Genomic DNA, 12782 nt, shown 5'->3' with positions numbered 1-12782 from the left:
TGGTGGGAGAGAATTCTCAGGGTCTCATGTAGTCCGGAGAGAAGGTCCAGGCTCTGATTATAGCATCTCCTTGGCCCTGCGAGTCCTCGGCTTTGCAGAAAGGCATGCAGCTGGGGTGTAGCCCACATGTGGCCCACAGCCCTTCTAGCAAAGTGTGGTTTGTGGACCAGCAGCATCGGCATCACCAGAGAATTTATTAGAAATGCAGAATCTCAGGCCCAACCCAGAGCTACTGAATCAGAATCTACATTTGAACAAGATCCTCCAGTGATTTGCATGTTAACATTTGAGAAGCTGTGCTCTAATTCAGGAGCCCAGACACCCCAACTATGGAGCATTGAATTTTAGCGGTGTTAGGGGCAGGATTTGTCTTTTTTTATGGCTAGCATTTTATAAGCCATATGGGAAAATCTAGGTTTTACCTGTCTAGGAGAGAGTGAGTTTTTCCATGAGTTCTACAACCCCTTATTTCCTGAAGGAAGGGAAGGAAATTTCAATGGGTCCTGACTCTTATTATGCAAACTCCCTAAGTATGTATTCACGACTTTCTTTCCAAACAATAACGAGGTTGGACCAGATAATGTTCCTCTAACCCTCCTTCTAGGGAAGCAAACTATCCTTAAGAAAAGCAGCATATAGCTGCGGTGAGCTTGGATCTTAGAGGCAGTCTGAACCCTTCACATTGTAGCTCTATCACATATTACTTTTGTGACTCTGTGTAAGTCAACCTCTCTGATCTTGAGTTTCCTGTCTCTAAAAGTAGGTTCATAAAACCACCAAATCATCAGGGACGTACACAGAAGATCTCTCAAAACTGTGGCCCACAGTATAAACTTAGTAAATCCTAGTGATTTATCTAACACCAATATTTATGCCCTTCCTCAAAAATTGAATGATCCTATAGGCAGAAGAAAGACATAGAAACTTTTAGAAATGCTATGAGTCCCTGCTTCTTTATCTTCTTTCCTGATTAGATCTCTTCTTTCACAGAAAGGTCTGAGCTTTTTCAGCAACAACAGAGACAGGAAGACTTAGCCCTGAACCAGTGGTCAGACTTGTTAAGTGAATCCTGTGTTCCAGGTCAGGCTAAACACAGGGGCCTCATTCTCATGGCCTGTTATCTCCCTGTCCACACACACAGTGTTACCAGGGGACTTCAAGAAAGACACCACAAGAAGAGAGATGACATTTCTATAGGTGGACAATAAAAAATAAAAAGAACCACCATATCTTGATTTTTCTCTCCTACATATTGAAAAAAGGCAAAACATCTAAGTAGACTGGGGAAGGAGAGACTAGAAGAGGGTAGAGAGAAGGCATCACTGGGAGTCGTGAGATAGGATTGATGCCCAACGGGATTCATTTATATTTTTAAGAGACTAGACAAGGGGTGCGGGGTAGGGGGAGAAAGAAAGAAGATGGTAGAGCAGCATGGCTGTGAATATTTAAACTTATAGTGAGCTGGGGGAAAATACCATTTTTGACACATTTTCATTCCACACAGGGTTACAATACTAATTGGCTTAGCAGACTTACAATCAGCAATTTCTTTTGCAGTGCACAGGTTAATGGAGTTGTCAGGATGTCTCAGATATGAAATTGTTGCCTCATAATTATGTGGCTCTTCAAATTCAGCACTGAGAAACATGGAGGAAAAAATGGTTACTTAAAATAAACCGTTTCTTTAAATATATTTTAAAACTTTTTGTTTTTTTTTTTCCTTCATTAGAGAGGTAATATAAGTATGTCTGGTCAATATGGTAACCTCAGCAGATATGGAAGGCACATCACCCCTACTCTAAATACATAGGAATTCTGGATGAAATATAACAATGCAAAGCATAATACAAAGAACACATAACTCACCTAGAAATCAATAAGGTAAAAATCCCCAGGTGCCAGACATAGAGAGAAAACTCACAATTAAAGATGTAAATGAAAATTGCAGCCAAAGAACTCAAAGGGATATTGGAACCAGATAAAGAAAGATCTTAGTGACTGGGCAGCTAGGAATTTAATGTCTGAGTCAGAAGTCTGAGCCATAGGCTTCATCTGAATGGGAAGCTGGAACTGAGCTATCAGCATAAAGTCCAGAGTTACAAAATGCCATCCCATCCATAACATAAATTCTAATGAAATATCTGTGCACTCTTCCAGGGACTGAGCAGGGGAGACTGTTATCTGACTGTGGCCTCTGAAGCTAAAAAGAGGCACCCGCCAGAAATCAGAAACTTGAAAATTCAGCATCAAGTCTAGGTGAGGGTACTAAATGCATATTATCTGTGTATTTCAGAGACACAAAACTACAGGGTACTTGAAATCCCCCCACCCCCACTTCCTTGTAAAGCCAATCTAAAACCATCTAGTGCACATGCTTCCATGCCCCACGGCACCTATGGTTTCTAAAAGAAACAATTCCTGTTCAAAAGAAGCTTATAGTCAACAACTGCATACCCCACAGGGAGATGAGTCATCATAGGTAGTCAGAAGATATAACTCATGGGAGAATTAACAATAGAATGACATGAAAGTGACTTTAAAGTAAGTATGTTTTCAGGATTGAAAGAAATAAAGTGAGGAATAAAAGCTATTAGAGAGTATGAAAAAACATGTACATTTGAGACAGGAGAAAGTTATAGAAATCATAAATGTAGTTCTTGAATAAAAAATTTAATGTAGGGTTGCATAGTAGACTAGACGTAGCATGAGAGAGAATTGGTGAATTAATTAGATCTGGGGAAGTCATCCAGAAGATAGCACAGAGAGATTAAGATGGAAAATATTAAAAGAAAACTTAACAGTAGGGAGGATAGAATGAGAAGGTCCAACATATATACTAGGGATTCTAAAAGGAAAAGAGAAAGATGAAAAGAGGTCAATATTGAAATGATAATAGCTAAGAGTTTTCTAAAATTAAAAAGGGACATGAACCTGTCTACTGAAGCAACGGTGAGAAATAATGACAAATCCACACTTACAGAGTTTGTAATAAATTAGCATAAGACAAATTAAAAAAATGTAAAAGCTATGTGAGAGAAAAGACAGAACAGCAGACTGGCAATGCACTTCTCATCGTCAACAATAGATGCTGGGGATTGTGGATAATATTGTAAAGTACTGAGTAAAGATATCTGCCAATATAAAATTCTCTTCCAGCTAAATTATCATTCAAGGGCAAGGGAGAAACAAAGATGTTGTCAGAACACAAGTACCTATATATGCATTTACTGCTCACGGATCCCTGAAATTGCACTAGTAATGAAGTAGGATATAAAAAACAATGGTGATCAAAAAAATTAATAAAGCTTTTGGTAAATCTAAATAAATATTGACTGAAAAAAATTATTAATTTGTAGGAGTTTAAGAATAAAATGGAATTAAAATGTTAAATAATAATATGGAAGATGGTGAGAGAGGGCGATAGGAATTATTCTCAGGTCTTCACATTATTTAGGAGGATATAGATTTGATTAACATTAGATTTAGTTAATTGTGGATGTCAAACTCTAACTGTAACCACTAAAAGGTTGACAGAATATTTAACTTCTCAAATGGTAGAAGGATAATATGCAAGAAAGCTCAAATATTTAAGAAGGCAGAAAAGAAAAAAATAAAAGTAAAGCAATTTCATAGTAAATTTAAAACATAAAATATGGAAAAAGTCCAAATAGATCAAGAATCGAAAATGCAGAGATTAACCTACTCCAATAAAATAGAGAATATCTGATTGGATGTTTTAAAAATATGGCTAATGCTGATAAAAAGCGGCAGAGAAACCAAGCTCTCACATAAATGAACAAATAGAGGCAAACTAAATACTAACCAAAAGAAAACTTAGGTAGGTATGTTAATATTAGATCATACTTTAACATGACTGTTCAAGAAAATGAGAAAAGGTACACAGACATACATAAATTAGAGCTAAGAAAGGGGACAAAACTAGAGAGAGATTTCAGTTTTCGTAAATTTATAAAAATGTTAAATATCAGTTATCTGCCAATCAATTAAAAAGTCTAGAGAAAATCAGTGACTATAGAGAGAAATATAAAATTATCACAGTGATTGAAGAATAGACTGATAGGCCAATAAACCACCAAAGGGCTTGAATCAATATAGTACACACCCCTCACAATCCCCCCTCCCCAACATCACACCCAACCTACCTGTCCCTTTTTCCTCTACCAAACAGTTCTATAGGCAAGTTTTATGACCAATTTCAGAGAATAGAAAAAGAGGAAAAACTGCACTACTCATATTAAGTGAACAGTATAATTTTGATATTAAAACCACCGAATGACCAAATAATAAAATAAAAATATAGGCCAATCTCAAGACATTTTAGCCCAAGTAAATAAAACAGTAGAAAATGAATTAATCAGTAATAAAACTAACCTAAGAAAAACTAAAAATTTGCCAGGACTTCAAAGATGACTCACATCAGAAAATCTGTCATTGTAATTAATCACATTGAAATAATAAAAGGAAAAAAAAACCATATATTATTTTAATAGATGCAAAACATTCCAGGTAGATAAACTTTCTTAAGTAGTTTAACCTCCAACAAATACCACACTTAATAGCAAAGTGGAACAAGGGTTAATATCTAAACTGTACTGGGAACACCCACAATAGAAAAGACAAACTCATAGAGAATTGGACAAAAGGATATGATAGACATCACAGCAGAGAACAAATGAATAGTTTATGTAAGTAAATTCTCAACCTCATAGTAACCAGGGAAATGGAAGTCAAGACAATAAGACTTTGGTTCACACCTTTCAGTTTAATCTTAAAGTTTGAAAAAATATATCATTTAGCAAGAATATGGAGAAACCAGAACTCTTTATACTGGTTTGAGAGTATGAAATGCACAACTATTTTGAAGGATAATTTTTCAATATCTAGCAAAACCGAAGTTGTTTATTTACTAATGCTTAGCAATTATAACTCTAGGTAAAAAAACCTAGAGAAACTTGCTTATATTCACCTGGAAATGTGAGGACGATTACTGTAGCAGCATCTGAAAGGGTGAAAATTTAAAACAACCTAAACGTCCTTCAGTAAGGGAATACAAGAACAAATTGTGATATGTCTATATGATGAAATATACAATTACAATGAATAACCTAGACTTACATGCATCGACACAGAATATGAAAATACAGCTTTGGGGGAAAAAATCAAGTTGCAGAAAGATAAAATAAGATTATATTTATACGAAAAATGTCAAATACTGTATCTTTAACAGATATATGAGTGTGTGGCTAAAGTATAAGAAATACTATAATTGAATACACTCCTACATTCTGAGTTGGTGTTGGCTCTGAGAAGGGGGAAAGGGAAATGGGACTGGAGAGTGAAATGAAAGGGGCTTAAACTATATCATAACAAATGAAGATTAACTGCTTCACACCGGTTGTGGGTAGTAGAGAGGAAAAAAAAAAATACCTATAACCCTCCTAACTTACCACAAGTGAAGTCTTAGTATTTTGGTATTCTTCCTGAATTTTTCCATTTATATGTATATCGCTACTGTTGTTGCAGACAATGAAAAGACTGGAGTGCTCTTTTCATTTTTTCTCTACATTTATTATTATATCATAAGCTCATTTCACCCAATTGTTTTCCCTTCTTTGTTTGGCTATTTTGGATATTTTGAGGTAGGTTTTTTTTTTTATAGTTTCTGTAATATTTTTAAAGATGAATGAGTAGTTCATTCGTGAAAAGGAAAAAAAATTATAAACTCTAATGTATCAGTAATTTCTCCCCTCATTGTTTTGTTTCCTTCCCCCTACATGAAATAATCAAGAGAAACTTTCTTAAATTATAGACTATACCATGTATCTCATGCTCCAGTGGCCTAACAATCTCATCGGGTCTATGGTAAATTAACTTTATTAATAAGAAACAATTTGTGAAATAATTGAAAAAAGATATTTAATCAATGTCTTGCACTACCTTTGCCAGGAATGAATAAATATCTGATTTCAGATGACCAGAATTTCAACCAAATGTAAAATTTAAAAAAAAAAAAGCATCTTCAGATCAATTGTCATTACAAACAGGCAGTCTCAGAATTACTGTTGAAAGGGAAAAACGATACTGCAGATATATCTAAACTTAATATATTTTTGCTACCTGAGAATGTCTTTTATCTTTTTTCTGGTCCATTGAAACCAGATCTGAGATCTGCCTGGATTTAATACAGTGTGGGTCAATATAAAGAACTTGAATTGCAGGGAAGAAATAACTCTATGAATTAAATATCTCTATGCTTCAATTTCTGTTTCCACATTTATTAAAATATCTATCTATACTCTGTCTCCAGGACTGTAGACATTATTGGGAAGCAGCATAGAATTGCAGGCAAACTTGGAGCTTGGGCTCAGACAGATATGAATTTGAATCCTAGCACTTCTACTTTCTAATTATAAAGTATTGGATAAATTCCTTAATCCTTAGTTTCCCACTCTACAAAATAGTAATAATAAAATCCACTTTAAAGGTATACTGTGGATATCGAATGAAATATTTGCACTCTTCACGTGGACATTCCACAAAATTGTGCTAGCAATATTATATTGGAGGACAGAAATTACAGTGTTTTTAAAAAAATAATTTTGGGGTTTGCATTTTGGAAAGTTCTTTTTATTACTAGCATAGCATCAAGTTGTTATTTTTTCTGATTTTCTTATAGAAAGCCTCTAGTCATTTAACTATTACATAATAACACAGTAATGTTTCTTGATGGTATTGTCAACGTTATCTGTGTTTAAGAAGAAACAACAGCTCTGAAAATGCGATGCGAGTGTTAAAAATGGTTTACAAAACCAGCTATTTTTCCTTGTGTTTGGACTCTAGGAGACCTATCTTCAAAATAAATTTTTGAACAAGTGGGCTGTCTATGGCTGAAGCGTCAACTCATAACCTCCTCTCATGCTTGCTTACACTTGCCACATTTACCTTGGGCTACAGCCCTCCGCTGGAGAATAATTTGTCAACCTCTGCCTTAGGCTATTCACTCTGGAGAAGTGGTACTGGCTAATTTGAACATCTGTTCACTTGGTCAAACAGTGAAAATATCCATCACAGTATTAGCTACTATGTGTTGAGGGTTTATCATATATTAGATACTGTACTTAGATCCATCATATTCCTCTCTCACTGGCTATGTGGTCTTAAGTAGTCATTCAGGGTCCCAGAGCCTTTATTTCTTTATAGGGTCACTGTGGCAACAGCTGAGTGAATACGTGGGAAATGCTTAATGGGTACGTTTCATTTCTCAGCCTCTCCTGCACCACTTTACATGAGGCTGGGTCAAAACTTTCACTGCAAGACAGTTCCGGAAAATCTAAGGGCTTGCATTAAGATTGAGACTTGAACAGCAAAACACGTTATAGATGTAATTTTATATTTGTTTTATTAGGGAGGTGGACCTAAGTTGACAACCTAGCTTCCATTTATTTCAATGGGCAACACGTTTTGGAGACAAGAGGAACAGGAGTAGCTTAGCCAAGAGTTGATCTATGTGACATTCTACAAATTCCTGGTGACAGGGGAGTCTGAGACCATCGGACATTTCAATAACTCAAAGTCCCAAACTGGGCAAATGCCTATTTCCAATAAATAATTCTTGCAAGACTACTCTCCCCACAGATCTTTGCCCTAAGAAAACTTTCTCCCGAATTAAAGGATTGATGATTAAACTTTTAAAAATGACATCCATGCTATCAAAAATGGATCTCAAAATGTATTTGTGCCAGGTTCACAATAATACACACAAATAATACACATAAAAATTAAAAGATGTTTTTCTCTCACAAGCTGTTAAAACTTCCACCTTCTACATATTAGATGATTGTTAAATTGAAGAATAAATGAAGCAGCCAGGCAGAATGGTTTTAAGGGGGCATAGCTTTGGAAAGACAGGTATGGGACTGAACCTCAGCTTTACCTGGCTGTGACCTTGGATGAGTAATTGGACTTCTTCTTCCTTGCCATAAATATTGCTGTTTAGTGACATGCTTGGCAGTGTTTTCTCCTACCATTACCACTACTTCCACTACTACTTTTACAACTATTTCTACTTCTACTTCTACCACTCCATCGTTCAACCACTTGTATTTCGACTTCTGCTACCTCTACCACTAGTTCTCCTACTTTCTCCATTTTCACACAAGACACACGCATCTCTGTTTGGACACAGATATCCTTATATATGATACACATATTTATTTATGATACATATTATATGCATATGATAAATGTATATCATATACTTATGCATTTACATACACATATATACCGATATGTATACATACATGTAGGTGTATATAGCCCAACTCTACTACCACATATTTCATAACCTTACTACTTCTACTTCAGCAACAAAAACAAAGAAACAATGCCGCCGATGTTACTCTGCCTTGGGCACTAGGGTTGGGTTTTTTTACTCATGAATTTATAACTCAATTGTTTTAATAAAGGGCCGCAAAACTATGATGACTGTGAAGGTTAATTTTATGTGTCAATTTGACTGGCCAAGAGGCATCCAGATTAAACGTTATTCCTGGGTGTGCCTATGAGGGTGTTCTTGGATGAGATGAGTATTTGAATCAGTGGAATCAGGACTTTCCATGGCCCTCTCCAGTGTGGGTGGGCATCCTGCAAGCTGTTGAGGGCCTGAATAAAACAAAAGGTGAAGAAGGAGGAATTTGATTTTTTCCTGCCTGTTCAACTGAAACATTCTATCTCATCTTCTCTGGCCCTTGGACTGGGATTTATGTCATCACTTCCCTAGTTCTCAAGCCTTTGGACCTAGACTAAATACCACCACTAACTTTCCTGGGTCTCCAGCTTGCAGATGGCAGATTGTGGGACTTGATCTCCATAATCATGTGAGCCAATTCCTCATAATTAATAACTAACAAATAATTATAATATACATAATATGCATTACATATAATAAAATATGTACATATATCTCCTCTGTTTCTCTGAAGAACCCTGACTGATACCACGACCAAATGATGTTACCGAAGTGCTACCTAACCTTACGTAACGTGCCATCTCCCCTGGCCTCAGTTTCAGGAGTCATATCATTAACTCTGAAGCTACGTTGCCAAACCACTGATCTTATTCAGAAAGAGGGCATGTAAACAATAACAATAGCTAATAATTACTGAGCACTTACTATGTGCCAGACACTGTTCTCATTACATGCATCCATTTATTTGATCCTCATTTGACCCTATGAAGTACTGTCAATTCTTTTCATGTTCAGAAGAGAAAACAGACATAATCCAAGGTCACCGAGTAAATGTCAGAGCAGAGATCAGAAGCCAGTTATTTGACTCCAGAATCTGGAGTCTTAACCACACTGCTATATAGCATCTCACAAAAGGGAGGCACCCCTTGAAGTCTAACATAGCATGAACCGCTACCATTGCAATGGAAGTCATCGAAGAAGGGGGTCACAGGAGGATACAGCAAAGAGGACTCCACGGGATTCAACAAACGAAAAACAAAACCATAATGAGAAAGATAATGTCTGCCGAAGATGAAAAAAAGAGATTTCTCATTAACTCACACACTCTCATTCACTCTGAGATTTTTCATTAACTCACACACTCTCGTTCACTCTTTGAACAAACGAGGTTAGTGCTAATGCTGTCTACATTATCCCATTTAATTCTCTCAGTGGCACCCTGAGGCATTTCACAGACAAGGAAACTGAGCCGTGGACAGCTTCAGCAACTTGCCCAAGACAGCACTCTTGTTAAGTAGTAGAATGGGTCTGGAAACCAGGCTTTTTGATTCCTAGTTGGTTGCTGTGTTCCTCTGAATTACAGGTCACCCTTGAACCCAGGGGAAACTGTGAAATGAAAATAATGAAGCACAGGATGATGGGGAAGGTCAAGAAGCTTACAAGTGGGTTTTGGGTGATATTTTTCAAAATTTTGTTAGGCTGATCCTATAGTTTCACAGATCAATTCTTTTATATATCAGTCATTTATATAGGAAAAATGTGATGGGGAAGTCACTAGCCTTCTCTGTGCCTGACATTATCGCCTATAAGATAAGGACAGCATTATGTAATCTACATTTTGAGGTTAAGGCGAAATCGATGAAGACATTGACGACTTCAGGAATGGCTCTGAAAGCATTTGACTTTTAACACAGCCGCTAAAGCAGATTCCTAATAATCCAGTGGAACTTCTGCAGCTTGAAACAAAATGACCTCAAGTCCTTACTTTCATCATTAAGGTCAACTTTTAAAATATCTGTATTTAAAATTTCAGGGTGTCTGCTTTGAGGTACCATAAAATCTAACCCCATTTGCTTTATAGAAGAAGGAGGCAAGGTCACCCTCTGAGCTAGTGGCAGGCTTTACTGGAAGTCCTGTGTCCTGACTCCCAGCTACTGTACTAGACCTTGTCATAGACAAATCGCTGCCATCCATCAAGTGTTTATGACACTGCTGGGCACTTTGTGGAATTATAGATATTTATCTCAACCCTTACAGCAATCCTAGGAAGTAGGATTTATTGATTTCACCATTTCCCATGTAAGAAAATGGGAAGCCCAGAGATATTACATAACTTTTCTAAGCTTACGCAGCTAGTGTGTGGAGCTTCAAGTATGAATCCAAGGCTATCTGACCCAAAATTCTATGCTCTTAACCTTTTAAAACATACTCCCTGGATCTTCTAATTTTCAATTATTGCTATGTCATTCAATTTAAATAAATTTCAGTTCGGTAGCTGGTAAGAAAGGAGTATTAGATTCCCTGCTTTCGAAACATTTATAATTTAGACAGGGAGGTGAAATACACCCAAGAAACTGGAAAATAATAAAAATAGACTATATATGAGTCTCAAACAAAGTCCATTGTATTACTTACTCCGCCAACATATGCTGAACCGTTATTATATGTTATACTGCCCCACCCACACCCTACCTATGGACGTTTCCTGCCTCTGTGCTTCTGTATGTGTGGCTCCTCTGCCTGTAATAGCCTTACTACCAATGTGCTCTTCATAACCTAGTCTTTAAAATACAAATTAAGTGTCATTCTCTCTGGTCTTCCTATAATCCATTCTCCACATAGCAGCCAAGATGATTTTTAAAAGATAATTTAGATCTTGTCATCTTAAGATCCTCCTTAAGACTCTCTAGAGGTTTCCTCTTCCTAGGGTTTATAATTAAAAACAGACGACAACAAAACCATCAAGCGCCTCATCTTTACGACCTCACTCCTAGCAACCTCTCCATACTCCTACCTTTCTCTCCCTCCCTTATTACAGTCTAACCACACTGGCCTCTTTTCTGTTCTGCAAGGATATCATGCTCTCTCCTACCTTGAGGACGTTGCAAATGCCATTCCTGCTGTCTGCAATACTTTCTGTATGGCCAGCTCCTTCTCAACCATCAAGTCTTACCTTAGATGTTGCCATCAAGAAAGTCCTTCTCCTGCTCCCTTTTCCAAATAACCTTCCTCTCAGCTATTTCTATTTCCCACAATCCTCTGCTTTATACCGCTCTTAATAGTTGTTGTACTTTTAAAAATTATATCTTTTTTTTAATTAGTTTAATTTTGTAGCTCTTGATCTGGGATCCTTTATATAACTCACTGCTGAGTCCCAGTGACTAACACAGTGCCTGGCACATTATAGGCTCCTAGCTGTCTTTATTCTCCTGTGATACTCACGGAAATGCTACTAACTCTTAGATGGACTGATAGATAATATTACATCATTATTTTTTTTTTCATTGAGCTTCTCTTCTGCACCAAGGACTGTTCTACAACATAAAAGCAAATAACAGGCAAGGTCCTTGAGCTCAAGAATAAGTAGAATAACTAGAATAAATATTATCCTTTGAAGCATTAATAAATATCAACGGGAGAATAAAGCATGCTTAAATATGGAATAGATGGTAGCTTGGGAGAGGAAACGTGAGCTATAGTCAGGGAGACTGACATTTAAGCATCTATCATTACCTTACATCATATCATTATTTGATAACTTGCCTTTCTTCCCAACTAAAGTGTGCATTCCACGAGGGTAGAGGGTTTGTTTTGTTTTCTGTTGCATTACCAGCACCTAGAACAATGTCTGGCACATACTTGGGGCTCAGTAAATGTTCATTGTATGTATGTATGAACGAACGAATGAATGGTAATGATGAGAAAGAGCTTATCAGATGAAGATCTGGGAGAAGACCATCCTATACACAGGAAAAAGCAAATATTTCTGCTCGGTAAGAAAATGCTTGTTGTGTTTGAGGAGAAGATAAAATGACAGTCAGTGGGCTGAAGACAGCGATCGAGGGAGGGAGGGGGTGAGGAGAAGAGTAAAGAGTGGAGAGTAAAGAGGGGCCAGAACATATAAGACCTTGGCTCCGGTAAAGAGTTTGCGATTTTTCAATTTTATTCTAAAGATAAAATGGAGGTGAAGTGCTCAATGATTAGTCTGATTAAATAAATATTGAATTCAAAGTGTATTGAGTCCACAGAAGAGGATGAAGACAGGAAAGTGTCCTTCATGAGGGCTAAAATAATGACAAGCTTCCTGGCAGAGTGTTACTAGCTGGAAGCTAGACTGAAAAAGAGCAGAAGAAAGAGGATTTCATTTGAGTTCATATCTTCACGTGGCAGCAGTCTTTACATAATATACAAGGCCAAACGAAGAGCTCAGATCATACTAATTATTTAGCTTTGTTTAATATTAGAAGGCTATATTACATATGCAAATTAATACGAAATAAAGATAACAGATTCT

General features: G+C 36.7%; 1 protein-coding gene across 1 annotated transcript in view; it reads right to left on the bottom strand.

Moving 5' to 3' along the window:
• The window catches only part of FYB2 (FYN binding protein 2), a 70169-nt gene that overhangs the window by 44891 nt on the left and 12496 nt on the right, over window positions 1–12782 (bottom strand). Inside the window, 1 exon segment of the mRNA XM_011370508.2 lies at window positions 1537–1637. Coding sequence (XP_011368810.2) covers window positions 1537–1637 — 101 coding nt within the window.

This window comes from Pteropus vampyrus, unplaced genomic scaffold, assembly GCF_000151845.1.
Source record: "Pteropus vampyrus isolate Shadow unplaced genomic scaffold, Pvam_2.0 Scaffold170, whole genome shotgun sequence".
NCBI lineage: Eukaryota > Metazoa > Chordata > Mammalia > Chiroptera > Pteropodidae > Pteropus > Pteropus vampyrus.
Note: the sequence above shows the minus strand (reverse complement) of the source record. Positions and strands in the feature narration are given on the sequence as shown.